General features: G+C 42.0%; 2 protein-coding genes across 5 annotated transcripts in view; both read right to left on the bottom strand.

Annotated features, from left to right (window-relative positions):
* Positions 1 to 737: 737 nt before the first annotated feature.
* Positions 738 to 8,573, bottom strand: LOC134648430 (actin-related protein 10). Its single transcript, XM_063502953.1, has 8 exons — positions 8,351 to 8,573; positions 8,005 to 8,157; positions 6,755 to 6,863; positions 6,144 to 6,252; positions 5,589 to 5,732; positions 4,804 to 5,015; positions 2,054 to 2,181; positions 738 to 969 (listed from the first exon to the last, which is right to left on the bottom strand). Exons 1-8 carry the CDS (start codon positions 8,425 to 8,427, stop codon positions 744 to 746), a joined length of 1,158 nt encoding a protein of 385 aa, XP_063359023.1. The 5' UTR covers positions 8,428 to 8,573; the 3' UTR covers positions 738 to 743.
* Positions 8,574 to 11,162: 2,589 nt separating this feature from the next.
* Positions 11,163 to 13,097, bottom strand: part of LOC134647959 (uncharacterized) — a 40,651-nt gene continuing 38,716 nt past the window's right edge. For all 4 annotated transcript variants that reach the window (XM_063502390.1, XM_063502363.1, XM_063502372.1 and 1 more), the window contains one exon: positions 11,163 to 12,178. In XM_063502390.1, coding sequence (XP_063358460.1) covers positions 11,927 to 12,178 — 252 coding nt within the window. In that variant the 3' untranslated portion in view covers positions 11,163 to 11,926. The remainder of the gene's footprint in view (positions 12,179 to 13,097) is intronic.

Here is a 13,097-nt window from a genome sequence, read left to right on the forward strand (position 1 = left end):
CCGTCTAGTTAAGTTCAAGTCAAAGTCAACATTTTGGGATTTCAACATTTTAGGAATTCAACTTTGTGGTCCTGGAGGGTGTTATTTAATGCAACGCGTTATTCGTGGCACGTTAGATCGGGTTATTCCCACTAGTTACCACCAAGTTGTTACCAGTGGTAACTACTGGGAATTTTTTTCCCACCTTTTACCACTGGTAACTACTGGGAAAAATTATTCCCAGTAGTTACCACCAACTCGGTTTAGTGGTAACTACTGGGAATTTTTATTCCCAGTAGTTACCACCAAAACTTTGTTAAAGTTAAATACTAATAAAAACAGTATAAATATCGAGTGATTTAATAAATAATTGTTAGTCGATTAGTGTTTTAGTAAACTGCCTTAAAAGTGACCAAAAATATAGTTAAACAGTTTAACCGGTACTAGTACAAAAACTATAATATATTTAAGAATAAATTTAATAATCCATTTAGATTATTTTTTAAGTGATTTTATTAGGTAATTCAAAATCACTCTGTATTTATACTCTTACTATTTATACTGTTTTTATTAGTATTTAACTCTAACAAAATTTTGGTGGTAACTACTGGGAATAAAAATTCCCAGTAGTTACCACTAAACCGAGTTGGTGGTAACTACTGGGAATAATTTTTCCCAGTAGTTACCAGTGGTAAAAGGTGGGAAAAAAATTCCCAGTAGTTACCACTGGTAACAACTTGGTGGTAACTAGTGGGAATAACCCGTTAGATCTGGTGGTGTTCCCTGGCGGGATGGTGCGGCGGCGTGTTGTCGAGCAGGCACACCCAGTCGCGCAGGCGGCGCTCGCGCAGGAACGCCTCGCGCGGCGCCGCGCGCGCCGCCTCGCCCGCGCCCGCGCCCGCCAGCAGCAGCGCGCCGCCCAGCCACGACACGCAGTTCCAGTGCGAGGGCGCGTTGTGGAACTTTACAGACGTCAGGTGAAGGCGTTCGCTGGAAAATGTTAGGGGTTAGACATTTACCCCACTCTATCGACCGATCTGCAACCGTGCGTAATCATCATAGAGAAAAAAAGCGGCCAAGTGCGAGTCGGACTCGCCCATGAAGGGTTCCGTATTTAGGCGATTTATGACGTATTAAAAAAAAACTACTAACTAGATCTCGTTCAAACCAATTTTCGGTGGAAGTTTACATGGTAATGTACATCATATATTTTTTTTAGTTTTATCATTCTGTTATTTTAGAAGTTACAGGGGGGGGGGACACACATTTTACCACTTTGGAAGTGTCTCTCGCGCAAACTATTCAGTTTAGAAAAAAATGATATTAGAAACCTCAATATTATTTTTGAAGACCTATCCATAGATACCCCACACGTATGGGTTTGATGAAAAAAAAAATTTTTGAGTTTCAGTTCGAAGTATGGGGAACCCCAAAATTTATTGTTTTTTTTCCATTTTTGTCTGAAAATCTTAATGCGGTTCACAGAATACATCTACTTACCAAGTTTCAACAGTATAGTTCTTATAGTTTCGGAGAAAAGTGGCTGTGACATACGGACGGACAGACAGACGGACAGACAGACAGACAGACATGACGAATCTATAAGGGTTCCGTTTTTTGCCATTTGGCTACGGAACCCTAAAAATACATAGAGTGCTCACTCCATACATTAGTTTTAGTACCAAAAAGACTATTAGCATAGCATCGAGTAGCGGAACTATCAGTACTGCTACTTGACAATAGATGTAGCACCGACCGGAAAGACTTATGCTGTTGAAATAAGACTTTCCGGTCGGTGCTACATCTATTGTCAAGTAGCAGTACTGATAGTTCCGCTACTCGATGCTAGATGTAGACACTGAAATTAATAGTCTGAACTGAACGTAGTTTAGCGTAAAAGATCCATCCTCAAAAATTTGTCATTTAAATGAACGACTTTTCCGTTTGACAGAAAGTTCAAATTTGACTAACAGATTTTTGTGGATTGGATCTTTTACCCTAAACTACGTCCATTACTGATGTATGGAGTGAGCACTCTATGTATTTTTTTCTCTATGGTAATCATAGACAATACCTGTAGACGGGGTCGGTGAGCGCGTGCTGCAGCTCGGCCTTGAGCCGCGCGCGCAGGCCTGGCAGCGCGGCGCCGCCGCCGCACACCAGGACGTTGTCCGCCAGGGCGCGCCGCACGTCGATGGGACACTGGAAATACGGTAGCGGATTAAATGGTTTTTTTAAATAACAACAAAAATCGGAACAATATAAATCGGAATCAGTATTGTAGGAAATATAGTTGAATTACTTTTGATTTAAAATCTATAGATACAAAACAATTGCAACCCTGTTCCGATTCAAAATAACTAGTTCCAATTCCACTGAAATAGTGAGTACTGGGTTGGGGCGAGTAAGTTTACTCTGCTGTACAATTGATCACACAGTTATTATCATCAGATCATTCTTAAACCTCATTGCAATTTCTCACAACTTGCCCACCATCTCATGTGGTGAAGGCAGCGCCGATACAACCACGCATCCAAGGCACAGAAACAAGCTCCTTCATTCGTACCTGCATAATGGCACTATAGGAACTAGTTATCTCGATGGAACAGTATGGCATCGCCTGAAGGTAGGAAGTGCACAATCTCAGTATGGGTTGAACGGACAACACGCACTGTAAAGCTGGGTTTATACTTGCACGATGCACTGCAGAGGACAGATTTGGCAGAGGACTGTACTCGCTGTCTCGAAGGAACAGTATGACATCACCGGCATATAGGTAGCGAATGTTAGCTTCGGTTAGTGGGGCACCATCTGTAAAGCTAGGCTTATACCTGCATGGGGGGGGGGGGGATCAAGCGTTTCTGATCCCCCTGCATAGAGAGGGTGCCCTGGCAATAAGCCGGGGCTGCCGGAGGGCGCCGTGGTGGAATGACATCGATCCCAGTGCGCCCTCACGAACGGCAAAGAGGGTGAAACGCCGGAGTGGGTTTAGTGGGTAGGGCCAAATTCTCCCCCCCCCCCTCTCGCCAAGAGAGGGATAAGGCGCTTCTTATCCGCCGTTGCGAGTCCCACGCACCGTGCGTAAATGCATTCCCACTCCGTCAAAAATAAGTTTTTGGCAAATATTTCATTTTTGGTACAAGCTTTTATCGCTGACTGTACTTTTCTTACGACAGACAACTAATACTCATCGAGACAATTCTAAAAACCCCTAACACAATTAGGTTGCGTTGTTTCATCACAGAGTTCCTATGGCCACCTCCTGTCTCCATCATCAGATCAGCTCGATGGTACCATAATATTGCATTGTCATCCGATTTATACATGCATGCAAAATTTCAGCTCAATCGGAAACCGGGAAGTGGATCAAATTTAACTTGCAAGATTTGATTACAGACCGACAAACAGACAACGGTCAGGTGAAAGTAAATAAAAGCTTGTAAAAAAAAAAGCGGCCAAGTGCGAGTCGGACTCGCCCATGAAGGGTTCCGTATTTAGGCGATTTATGACGTATAAAAAAAAACTACTTACTAGATCTCGTTCAAACCAATTTTCGGTGGAAGTTTACATGGTAATGTACATCATATATTTTTTTTAGTTTTATCATTCTCTTATTTTAGAAGTTACGGGGGGGGGGGGGGACACACATTTTACCACTTTGGAAGTGTCTCTCGCGCAAACTATTCAGTTTAGAAAAAAATGATATTAGAAACCTCAATATCATACAGGTCTGTACCTGCATGATGCACTGCAGCAACAGGTCGGGCAGCGAGGTGTACTCGCTGTCGCGCAGTAACAGTATGACGCCGGCATATATGTAGAGAACGTTAGCCGAAATTAGTGGGGCACCAACTGCAAAGCTGGGTCTGTACCTGCATGATGCACTGCAGCAGCAGGTCGGACAGCGAGCTGTACTCGCTGTCTCGAAGTAACAGTATGACGCCGGCATATATGTAGAGAACGTTAGCCGAAATTAGTGGGGCACCAACTGCAAAGCTGGGTCTGTACCTGCATGATGCACTGCAGCAACAGGTCGGGCAGCGAGCTGTACTCGCTGTCGCGCAGTAACAGTATGACGCCGGCATATATGTAGAGAACGTTAGCCGAAATTAGTGGGGCACCAACTGCAAAGCTGGGTCTGTACCTGCATGATGCACTGCAGCAGCAGGTCGGACAGCGAGCTGTACTCGCTGTCGCGCAGTAACAGTATGACGCCGGCATATATGTAGAGAACGTTAGCCGAAATTAGTGGGGCACCAACTGCAAAGCTGGGTCTGTACCTGCATGATGCACTGCAGCAGCAGGTCGGACAGCGAGCTGTACTCGCTGTCTCGAAGTAACAGTATGACGCCGGCATATATGTAGAGAACGTTAGCCGAAATTAGTGGGGCACCAACTGCAAAGCTGGGTCTGTACCTGCATGATGCACTGCAGCAACAGGTCGGACAGCGAGCTGTACTCGCTGTCGCGCAGTAACAGTATGACGCCGGCATATATGTAGAGAACGTTAGCCGAAATTAGTGGGGCACCAACTGCAAAGCTGGGTCTGTACCTGCATGATGCACTGCAGCAGCAGGTCGGACAGCGAGCTGTACTCGCTGTCGCGCAGTAACAGTATGACGCCGGCATATATGTAGAGAACGTTAGCCGAAATTAGTGGGGCACCAACTGCAAAGCTGGGTCTGTACCTGCATGATGCACTGCAGCAACAGGTCGGGCAGCGAGCTGTACTCGCTGTCGCGCAGTAACAGTATGACGCCGGCATATATGTAGAGAACGTTAGCCGAAATTAGTGGGGCACCAACTGCAAAGCTGGGTCTGTACCTGCATGATGCACTGCAGCAACAGGTCGGGCAGCGAGCTGTACTCGCTGTCGCGCAGGAACAGCGGCTCGGCGCTCAGCTCGCGCGCGCGCCCGGTCACGGTGACGGCGGCGCCGGACGGCAGCGGGTAGCGCACGCTCTTGGCTGGGGTTGGTGGGGAATCGGAAGCCCACTGCAGAGCCCGATCGCGCGTCGTGACTAGGCAGGTTTTCACTGAAAGCATGACAAATATTTCATCATAATCTAGTGATTATGATTTTAAATCTCTGGCCGAAGGGTGTCGTGTTTCGGAGGTTCCGGGGCAAACTGCCGAATCCGACACAGGAGCAGCCGATGCAACGGAGCCACGCCGTTTTATCGACTAAATAGCTAGTGTTTAGTTTTAAGTTTATAAAATACATATGTATGTTAGTCTGTAAGGTATTTGTAATATGGGCCTTGTTGCCTGAATTAAATTTCCAAATAAATAAAAAAAAAAAAAAAAAATTAAATATAAGGTGTAGTAGACCTTATAAAACAAAGTCCCCCGCCGCGTCTGTCTGTAGGATGTATGTATGTTCGCGATAAACTCAAAAACGACTGAACGAATTTTCGTGCGGTTTTCAGTGTTCACCTAGGTATCAATAGTGTTTCTTGAGGAAGGTTTAGGTGTATAATTTGTTAAGGTTTTGTGTAACACGTGAGAAGCCGGAGCGGGTCGCTATTCTATGGCTAAATTCGGTTTCCAGACCAGTTTGATGGTACCATAGTACATTGTCACTGAAGTTGTAGGAAACTTATGCTCACCTGCAATATCTTCGAGCACTGTCGGATCCAGGTTTAATTCTGTCTTGTTATCCTCGTCGAGGATGCGCGCGAGCTCGGCCCGCACCGCTAAAGCACCCAACGGAGCTGCTTGCAGTGCTTTTAACACCACCGACCCATGTACCACTAGAAAATCAATAATAAAATAAGCTTTTCTGGAAGAACATATAAAACCCGCGTTTTGGTATCCTTTTACTTAGGGCTGACTAAAGAGAACATGTTTATTTAAAAGATATCAATCCTGAAAATTTGACAATTAATTTATGTGTGATTATCTTTTTGCACAAAAAGTTACATTATCGCTCATATTAAGAAACTCTTGTATTTAGATTTGATTCTTTTATTTATGCACTAGGTACCTACTTCATATATCATTCATGTATCATTCCACTTTGAACTAGCTATTACGTATGCCATGTAGGTCTCCACAGACCGAGCTGCTTCGCGCAGTAATTTCCTCGCGAGGTAGCTAGTTCATGATTCGCCTTATACTCACAAATCAATGAACTGAGGAATATGTAAAATAGTACTACTAACCTGCACAGACCTCGGCCTCGCGCGCGCCGATCTCGACGACGAGCACTATGGGCGCACCCAGTGTCAACGCGCACAGGCGCGGACTATCGGCCCATGCGACGCCAGACACCTGCAGCGCAAAACAATTTACATTGGTACTTAAGTGTGTCAAGTGTGTGTAGGTAAGGTACTTTAGCTCTCTTTTAAATAACCCCTCTAATTAATAGATAACATTGACAAAAGTGAAACTTAAGGTTTGATTATTGTTAAAGATATTTTATAACAACTTCAAATGATTTTTAGGGTTCCGTACCCAAAGGGTAAAAACGGGACCCTATTACTAAGACTCCTCTGTCCATCAGTCTGTCTGTCACCAGGCTGTACCTCATGAACCTCAGACTTTTCATGAATGCCTATACTTAGAGAATGTTGGTAGAGCAGCAGGAGTGAAGCTTTAGCTTTCTGACTGCGTTTGAGCAAAATATGTATACAAGTATGAGAGTTCTTGGGCTATTGACAATCTTCCTAACCAATATTTGACCAGCCTTCACCACATTGACCTAACCTACTTACTATTAGTTCTACTACAAATTTGCTATAAATTTTGAAAAGCTATATGGTATGAAGTTTACCTCGTAGTGTGTGAAGAGCACCTTGGCAAGTGTCTCACGGAAAGCTGTGGGAGTCAGCAGTGACTCTACCACAACCACACGCCTCTCTTTAGGGTTGACCAACACATGTCTGTCGATGGATATTCATAATATACAATGTGTCCCAAAATTCAACGATAAGCTGGCACCAGAAGATGTTGGGACCTGCTCATGATTACTCGAGGAAAAATGAAAAAAAAAAAAAAGAAAAAAAAAAAATTGAAAAGTTGTAGTTGTTGTTGTGGTCGTTAAAAATACCACTAGGGGTGTCGATTTTCATTTTTTTTGTAATTCCATAATAAATTAAGATATTTTTTTTTTCTAGTCATGAGCAGGTCCATCTTCTAGTGCCAGCGCATCGTTGAATTTAGGGACACGTGGTATGTATATTATAAGTCATTTGTAGTTTTATTTTGTAAATCAATGTTCTTTCTAATTTTCATAAATTACATACAGGAATAACATTGTGCAAAATGCAAATTAAGAATAAAGACATTTTAGATTTGGAGAGGAATTGTGTGTTGTCTTTCTGTAAATCTCGGATTTTTATTTACACTCTGATCTGCAATTCACCCATGTCTCATATTTTGAAAAAAAAAAAAAAAAAAAAACAACAGTTTAGTTATTTACTCTTGCTTTAAAGACAGGGAAAACCGACCACATTAATGTTGGGAGTAGGGATAGGATATGGGTATTGTTGTATGGGATTGAAACAGGTATTTTTTCCTTCTTTGTTAATTATTAAATATCAAATTGGGTAATCTAATAATATGAAGTTGTTACCTAAAAACACAACTGAGTCCCACATATTATTTGGAGTATAAAATAAAATAATTAAAATATATAGTTATTTCGAAGTTTTTGCAAAACGCCAGTTTCTATCCCTGGTTGGAAGGAGGTAATGTCCAACACATAAGTATCTGCACTATAAAATACTAACAGTAAATAAATCTGTAACAACCCTAGGATATGTTAACCTTCTTCTGCTTTCATAGATTTGGTTACTGTTTATTGATGTTAAATATTGTAGGAACTATAAATACTTATTATAGTATGATTTATAGTATCAGATCTGCTTCCCATTTAAAAAAAAATTACTTGAGTCTGTTGACCAGTTCTGCATGGAATTTTTAATTACAAAGTGTGATTGTTATAATGACACTCCCGCACTTTGTTGTATCATAGTTGATGCCGAGTTAACTTAGACAGACTCTAAGTAAGTAATTCCTTACCTGAAGTAGAGTAGATGCAGCATGTGCACCAGGTTGTCATACAGCTCATCTTCATTGGCATAGTCATAGACTCTTTTGAACCGGCGCAGCTCAGGGCTCCAGAACTGTGAGCGTATGATGCAGCGAGGCGCTGCCTCGCCCGTGAAACCAAACCTAAGCACATGAGCATATAATGATATCAACTTTTTTATACACATATTATTATACCTATTATATTATATTGTTAAAAGTTTTTATTAGTTGCAAAGTTGAGTGTCCACGTTAGTGCTTACAGACGGTATCACTGGCAGAAAATTCTCCTTATAACAAACTGTTGGCGTATTTTTCTTGTTTAAGGGGTACTTACTTCGTATACTCGGAACTGAGATCGAGCACTACTGCTTGCTTCTCCTGGATGAGCGCGATGCCCTCATATAAAGCCATTTTATCTCTTGGCTTTAGTGCTGCTGTGGACTTATACTATAAACATGAATACATTATTTAGGCTTATTATATTGAAAATAAATTTTCGTCAAGCTTGACCAATCTCTCAACGAAACTTATTCTATTGTTATTGTCAAACATAAAACGTCAAAATGTGACATTATCATGACATTATTGATGACATCATGATATTGCAATGTTTGGTGGCTAATACTTTGAACTTCGTAATACAAAATTTCGATTATTTGTCTCTTTGTCGCTCTTGGGACCCTTAAAGCCTGGGAGCCTTAAAGAGGGAGAGATAAAACTGAAGTTTCCGATATGAGTGGTTAATATCCCTGCATTATCCCTGTGTTGCTACTTGTAATAACAATTCAAACTGTTCGGTTAACAGGATTAAACGCAGAAACATGAAACGTGAGTATTATATATCTTGGTCAACCAAATCTTGTCAGTAAAAAAAGGCGCGAAATTCAAATTTTCTATGAGACGATATTCCTTCGCACCTACATTTTTCAAATTTTCCGCCTTTTCTACTGACAAGATCTGGTTGACCAGCTATATATTCTTTGCATGAAACCGAAGGAAAATTCCGTACGTGTGTGGCCAGGGTTATACTATAGTTGGTCAAACCAAATTTGTCAGTAAATAAGAACAAAAAACACTATACTCATCCTTTTCTTTTGGGTGCTAGTACTAGAGTAAGACAGAGATAATATAATTCTCTCTGTCTATGTTTGAAATGAGATAGTCCCTAGACAAACTATAAATACGGCCATGGGGTTTTTGATGGGGTATGAGTGAGTCTTGGACTGCCCGCTCGTTATAAAAAAAAATGTAATGATGAGTGATGACATGAAACGATAAAATTTTAGATCACAACACAAATTTTATTTATTTTATTTTTCATAATACGTCTATAAAAATTTCAAGAGAATTTTGTAACTAATGTTTTTGGCAGAAGCACTAAATCTTTCAAGAGTTTTTTGGTAATTTTATTTTTGACATTTTTCTTATTTAACTTTACAAGTTTAAAAAATGCACTGGATATGGAAACAACACGAATATAAACTAATGTAAAGAGTTGAAAACATGCGAATAAATGACTATAGAACATTTTGAATAAAAAAACCTGGCTCAGCCAGCTAATGAATAGGTAATTATATAAAAATCGTAGCGCAGTAGCGCACTGTTGTTTCTCGCTGGCGGTTTTATTTAAAAACAATTCTATGCTCTTAAGTGTTTTATAAGTGCGTTATCGATGTTCTTATGCTTGGCATTGTAGAAAACGACTCAAAGTTTTGTGTTGTAGAATAAGCTAGATCAGTAGGTATAAGTATACCAATAATCATTGATTCATCAACAGTGTCCTGTCGTCGCACATGATACGAGTATCCCGGCCGCGCTTGCTGTCCGCGCGGCCGCTGCTGGTTCGGTGTCCGGCGCCGGTACCCGCACTGTGTCCGCGTGCACCGCGTCCCTCGTTGCTGGAAACACGGCCGGTGCTGCGAGCGAGTGAGGCAGCTGCGCGCCGCCGCTGCTGCATCGGCTGTGTCGCCAAACTGGTCGACTCCTTCCTTACTAATTACTCATAAGTAGGTATAAGTGATCTTGTTGTTGTTGCAAACGTTTAGAATTATTTTTATTATGTTTACTTCTACTTTGACTTTGTTTATCTAATAGCCGTCGCGTTTAAAGCGTTAGTAGGTAAATGGTCGGTATACGCCATGTGACTCCCCTGCAGCTGCAAGCGTCATCAGGCGGTCTGTATGCTTGTTTGTAAACGACTTGGTATACAAAACCAAGATTGCTAGTTGGTTGGTGTTTTTATAACATTCTAACAAATCTAACACAATAAAACATTGTGCGTAGATAACGTAGGTACACATTAATAAATTGAAAATGTACGAAAATAATCCATACATGTTGAAGATGAAAGTCATACTGCCGTATTCGAACTTCAAGATATTCACAAGAGACGACACGTACTAGATCCATTCTAGATACGTTGTAGTTTAGATTTTAACTAGTTCTCTTTTACCAATGTCACTTTTACGTTAGATAGTGTTAGATATCTATTAGATGTGAATTGGATCTCTAAGTCATATCTTGTGGAAATCTTTCAAGAGTATCTCCAGAATCGCGGAAATGTCAAATTTGACAGGTTAGATATTAAAAATATCGTTATCGCATCTTGGTGATGTCTAAAAGATATCTATTAGATGTCTATTTCAAAATCCGAATCGGGCCCATAATGTAAATACGATAAAAATCTTCTAAATGCACCTACATACCTAATAAATAGGTACTTAGTTCAGTCAGAATGACATGAATTTTAAATTGCTTATAGGCGTGTCCAGACGACAATTTTTCGCTAATCTGATTAAATTGTCTGATCAAATCAGGACCCTTTTTGAATTTTTCGACTCGCCTAGAAAATGTATTCACATTTTATGAAATTTACGATAAAGATCTGTTTTTAATGAAGAAAAACATTGATTTAGGAAGCTAATAAGTGTCTAGCCTAGTCTAGCCACACATTCTGATACAAAGCTACCTAATTGTCCTTAGAGACTACGGTTTTAAAATTATTTCATTATATTTTTTATACCTACCTAATAAAGGGACTAAAAACGAATAAAAATTTGCCTAAAGATTCCTCCATTTGTCACTCCTCGCCTAGATCTGATCTGAGGGTTTAGGAAAATTTCAATAATGTAAATAACAGAACTCGCTTTTGTAACTAACTAAATTTATTTTACACAAATTCCGCTATAATACATATTTACAAACATAAAAACGAATCGGACATTGTCACTTTAGGTAAAAAAAGCTTGAGCAGATCAGCGGCCCCGGGGGCCGGCGCACCGCGTCTATCTACTACACTTACAGTTAAGAGCCAGGAAACCAGCGCTCGCGCATACGCGGTGCAGCGTGCAGCGGAGTAATAAATATGAAGAGCGCCATCTTCCAGGACGGGTGTCCTTACGTTGGTGGCGCCAGTGGTTGCGGAAGCAATTAGGAACTTTTTCTTCAGAATTATGTACCACACTAAAAGTTTCTCTACTACTTAAGTAAATAACAATTTCATATATAATTATTATCATGAACCGTTGTCAGCTATCTCGAAAAGTGTTACCACATTTTTAATATTTTCAATCACAGCTTTTTCGAGATATGTAATAGATAAAAGAAATAAAGCATAACATTAATGTATACCTACATATTTACACTGCTATTACATGTCTCGAAAAATTAAAAGCTGCTAAAGTTATCTACATATTTATTGGGATTTGAGAAACATCGTCTCGAGGTTCGGTGGTTTCTTATTCTAGGGGGATCAAGGGTCGGGAGTGGCGCCGGCGCCGGAGTAAAGAGAGAGCGTGGCGCCGGCGCTGCACGGGCGCGGCGCTCGTTCCCTGGCGCGTCAGTCCCTGGCTCCCTGCGCGGCGTTCGCGCACTACACTAGTACACTAGCATTGTTCTACGAGTGAGGCGGTTAGATGATGGAGGTGATCAGTCGCGCCTTGAAGTTGACTATTCGCTCTGAGGTCTGTGCCAGTCTCAGGATGAGGTCCTGGATCAGGTTGGCGATGCCGCGGTTGGCGATGATGAACAACCGCGTGATGGGGCCGGGGACACCCTCGGTGAGGTTGTCACCCTTAGCGGCAGTATCGTCTCCTTCGGTGTCGGAGCCTCCCCCGACAGCTTCGCCACCGCCCGACGAGCCACCCGAGGACCCGGCTACCAGCTGTAAAATATAAACACGCAGATTAAGAATGGGCATGAACCGTATACTTGCGACACGCCGCTCGCCGTTCGCGCAATACGCCTTCGATATATTTACCAACTGCGGCATATATAATTAGCCGATGGCAGACACAATGTTATTGGCTATTCAAATTTTTAACGAGCAACGTGTTGCAAAGTTATGAAATGTTAGTCGTCCGAGCGGCGCTTCGGAAGCAGCGCGCTCGAGCGAGTAGGTATTAGCGGCCGTTGCGCAAGCGACACGTAATATCGATTGCGCTGGACTGTTAGAGAATGTGCATCGATTTCGTACAAAGTGCGTTAGGATATATTCTCTATGACACCAGAAACACGGAAAAGAAGATGTAGAACAGGAGAAAAGGAAAGGCGGAAGGTATAGAGGTATATGTAATGTGTTAATTAGTTGTTAATGAGTTATATCAACAGAACTACGTCAAGCGATCCATCCATGCGACTACACTACAGGCAACTGCGACATTCACGATAACAAGGTCAACGATGACAATCAGCGACCAGCAACTCAAACTACTCTGCTAGATAGAACTAGCCGACTACGAAGTGCTTTCTACTCTAGTATTACAGTCTGCTCACACATGAGCAAGCTATCTGAGTGCATTTTGTGTTTTTTGTATGTGTACTTGTGAAGGGTCCAGCGTGGCGGAGTGGGAGGCGGTGAGGCCGAGGTTGAGTGAATCGGTGCCAGCGAACAGGCGAAAAGCTGAGCCCGCCGCGCGCGCCATCGCCTCTGCTGGTCGCTGCAACAACCCTCAGCCCTCAACCTTCCGACTAACAGCTGTCCCGTGCCCGACTTACGCCGTCCGCGTGGATCGCCATAGCATACAATCGACTACATAGGCTATCTGATGTATTCCTTCCCTAATTTGAGTTGCGCTGAGTTT

This window comes from Cydia amplana, chromosome 1 (genome assembly GCF_948474715.1).
Source record: "Cydia amplana chromosome 1, ilCydAmpl1.1, whole genome shotgun sequence".
In the NCBI taxonomy this organism is placed as follows: Eukaryota; Metazoa; Arthropoda; class Insecta; order Lepidoptera; family Tortricidae; genus Cydia; species Cydia amplana.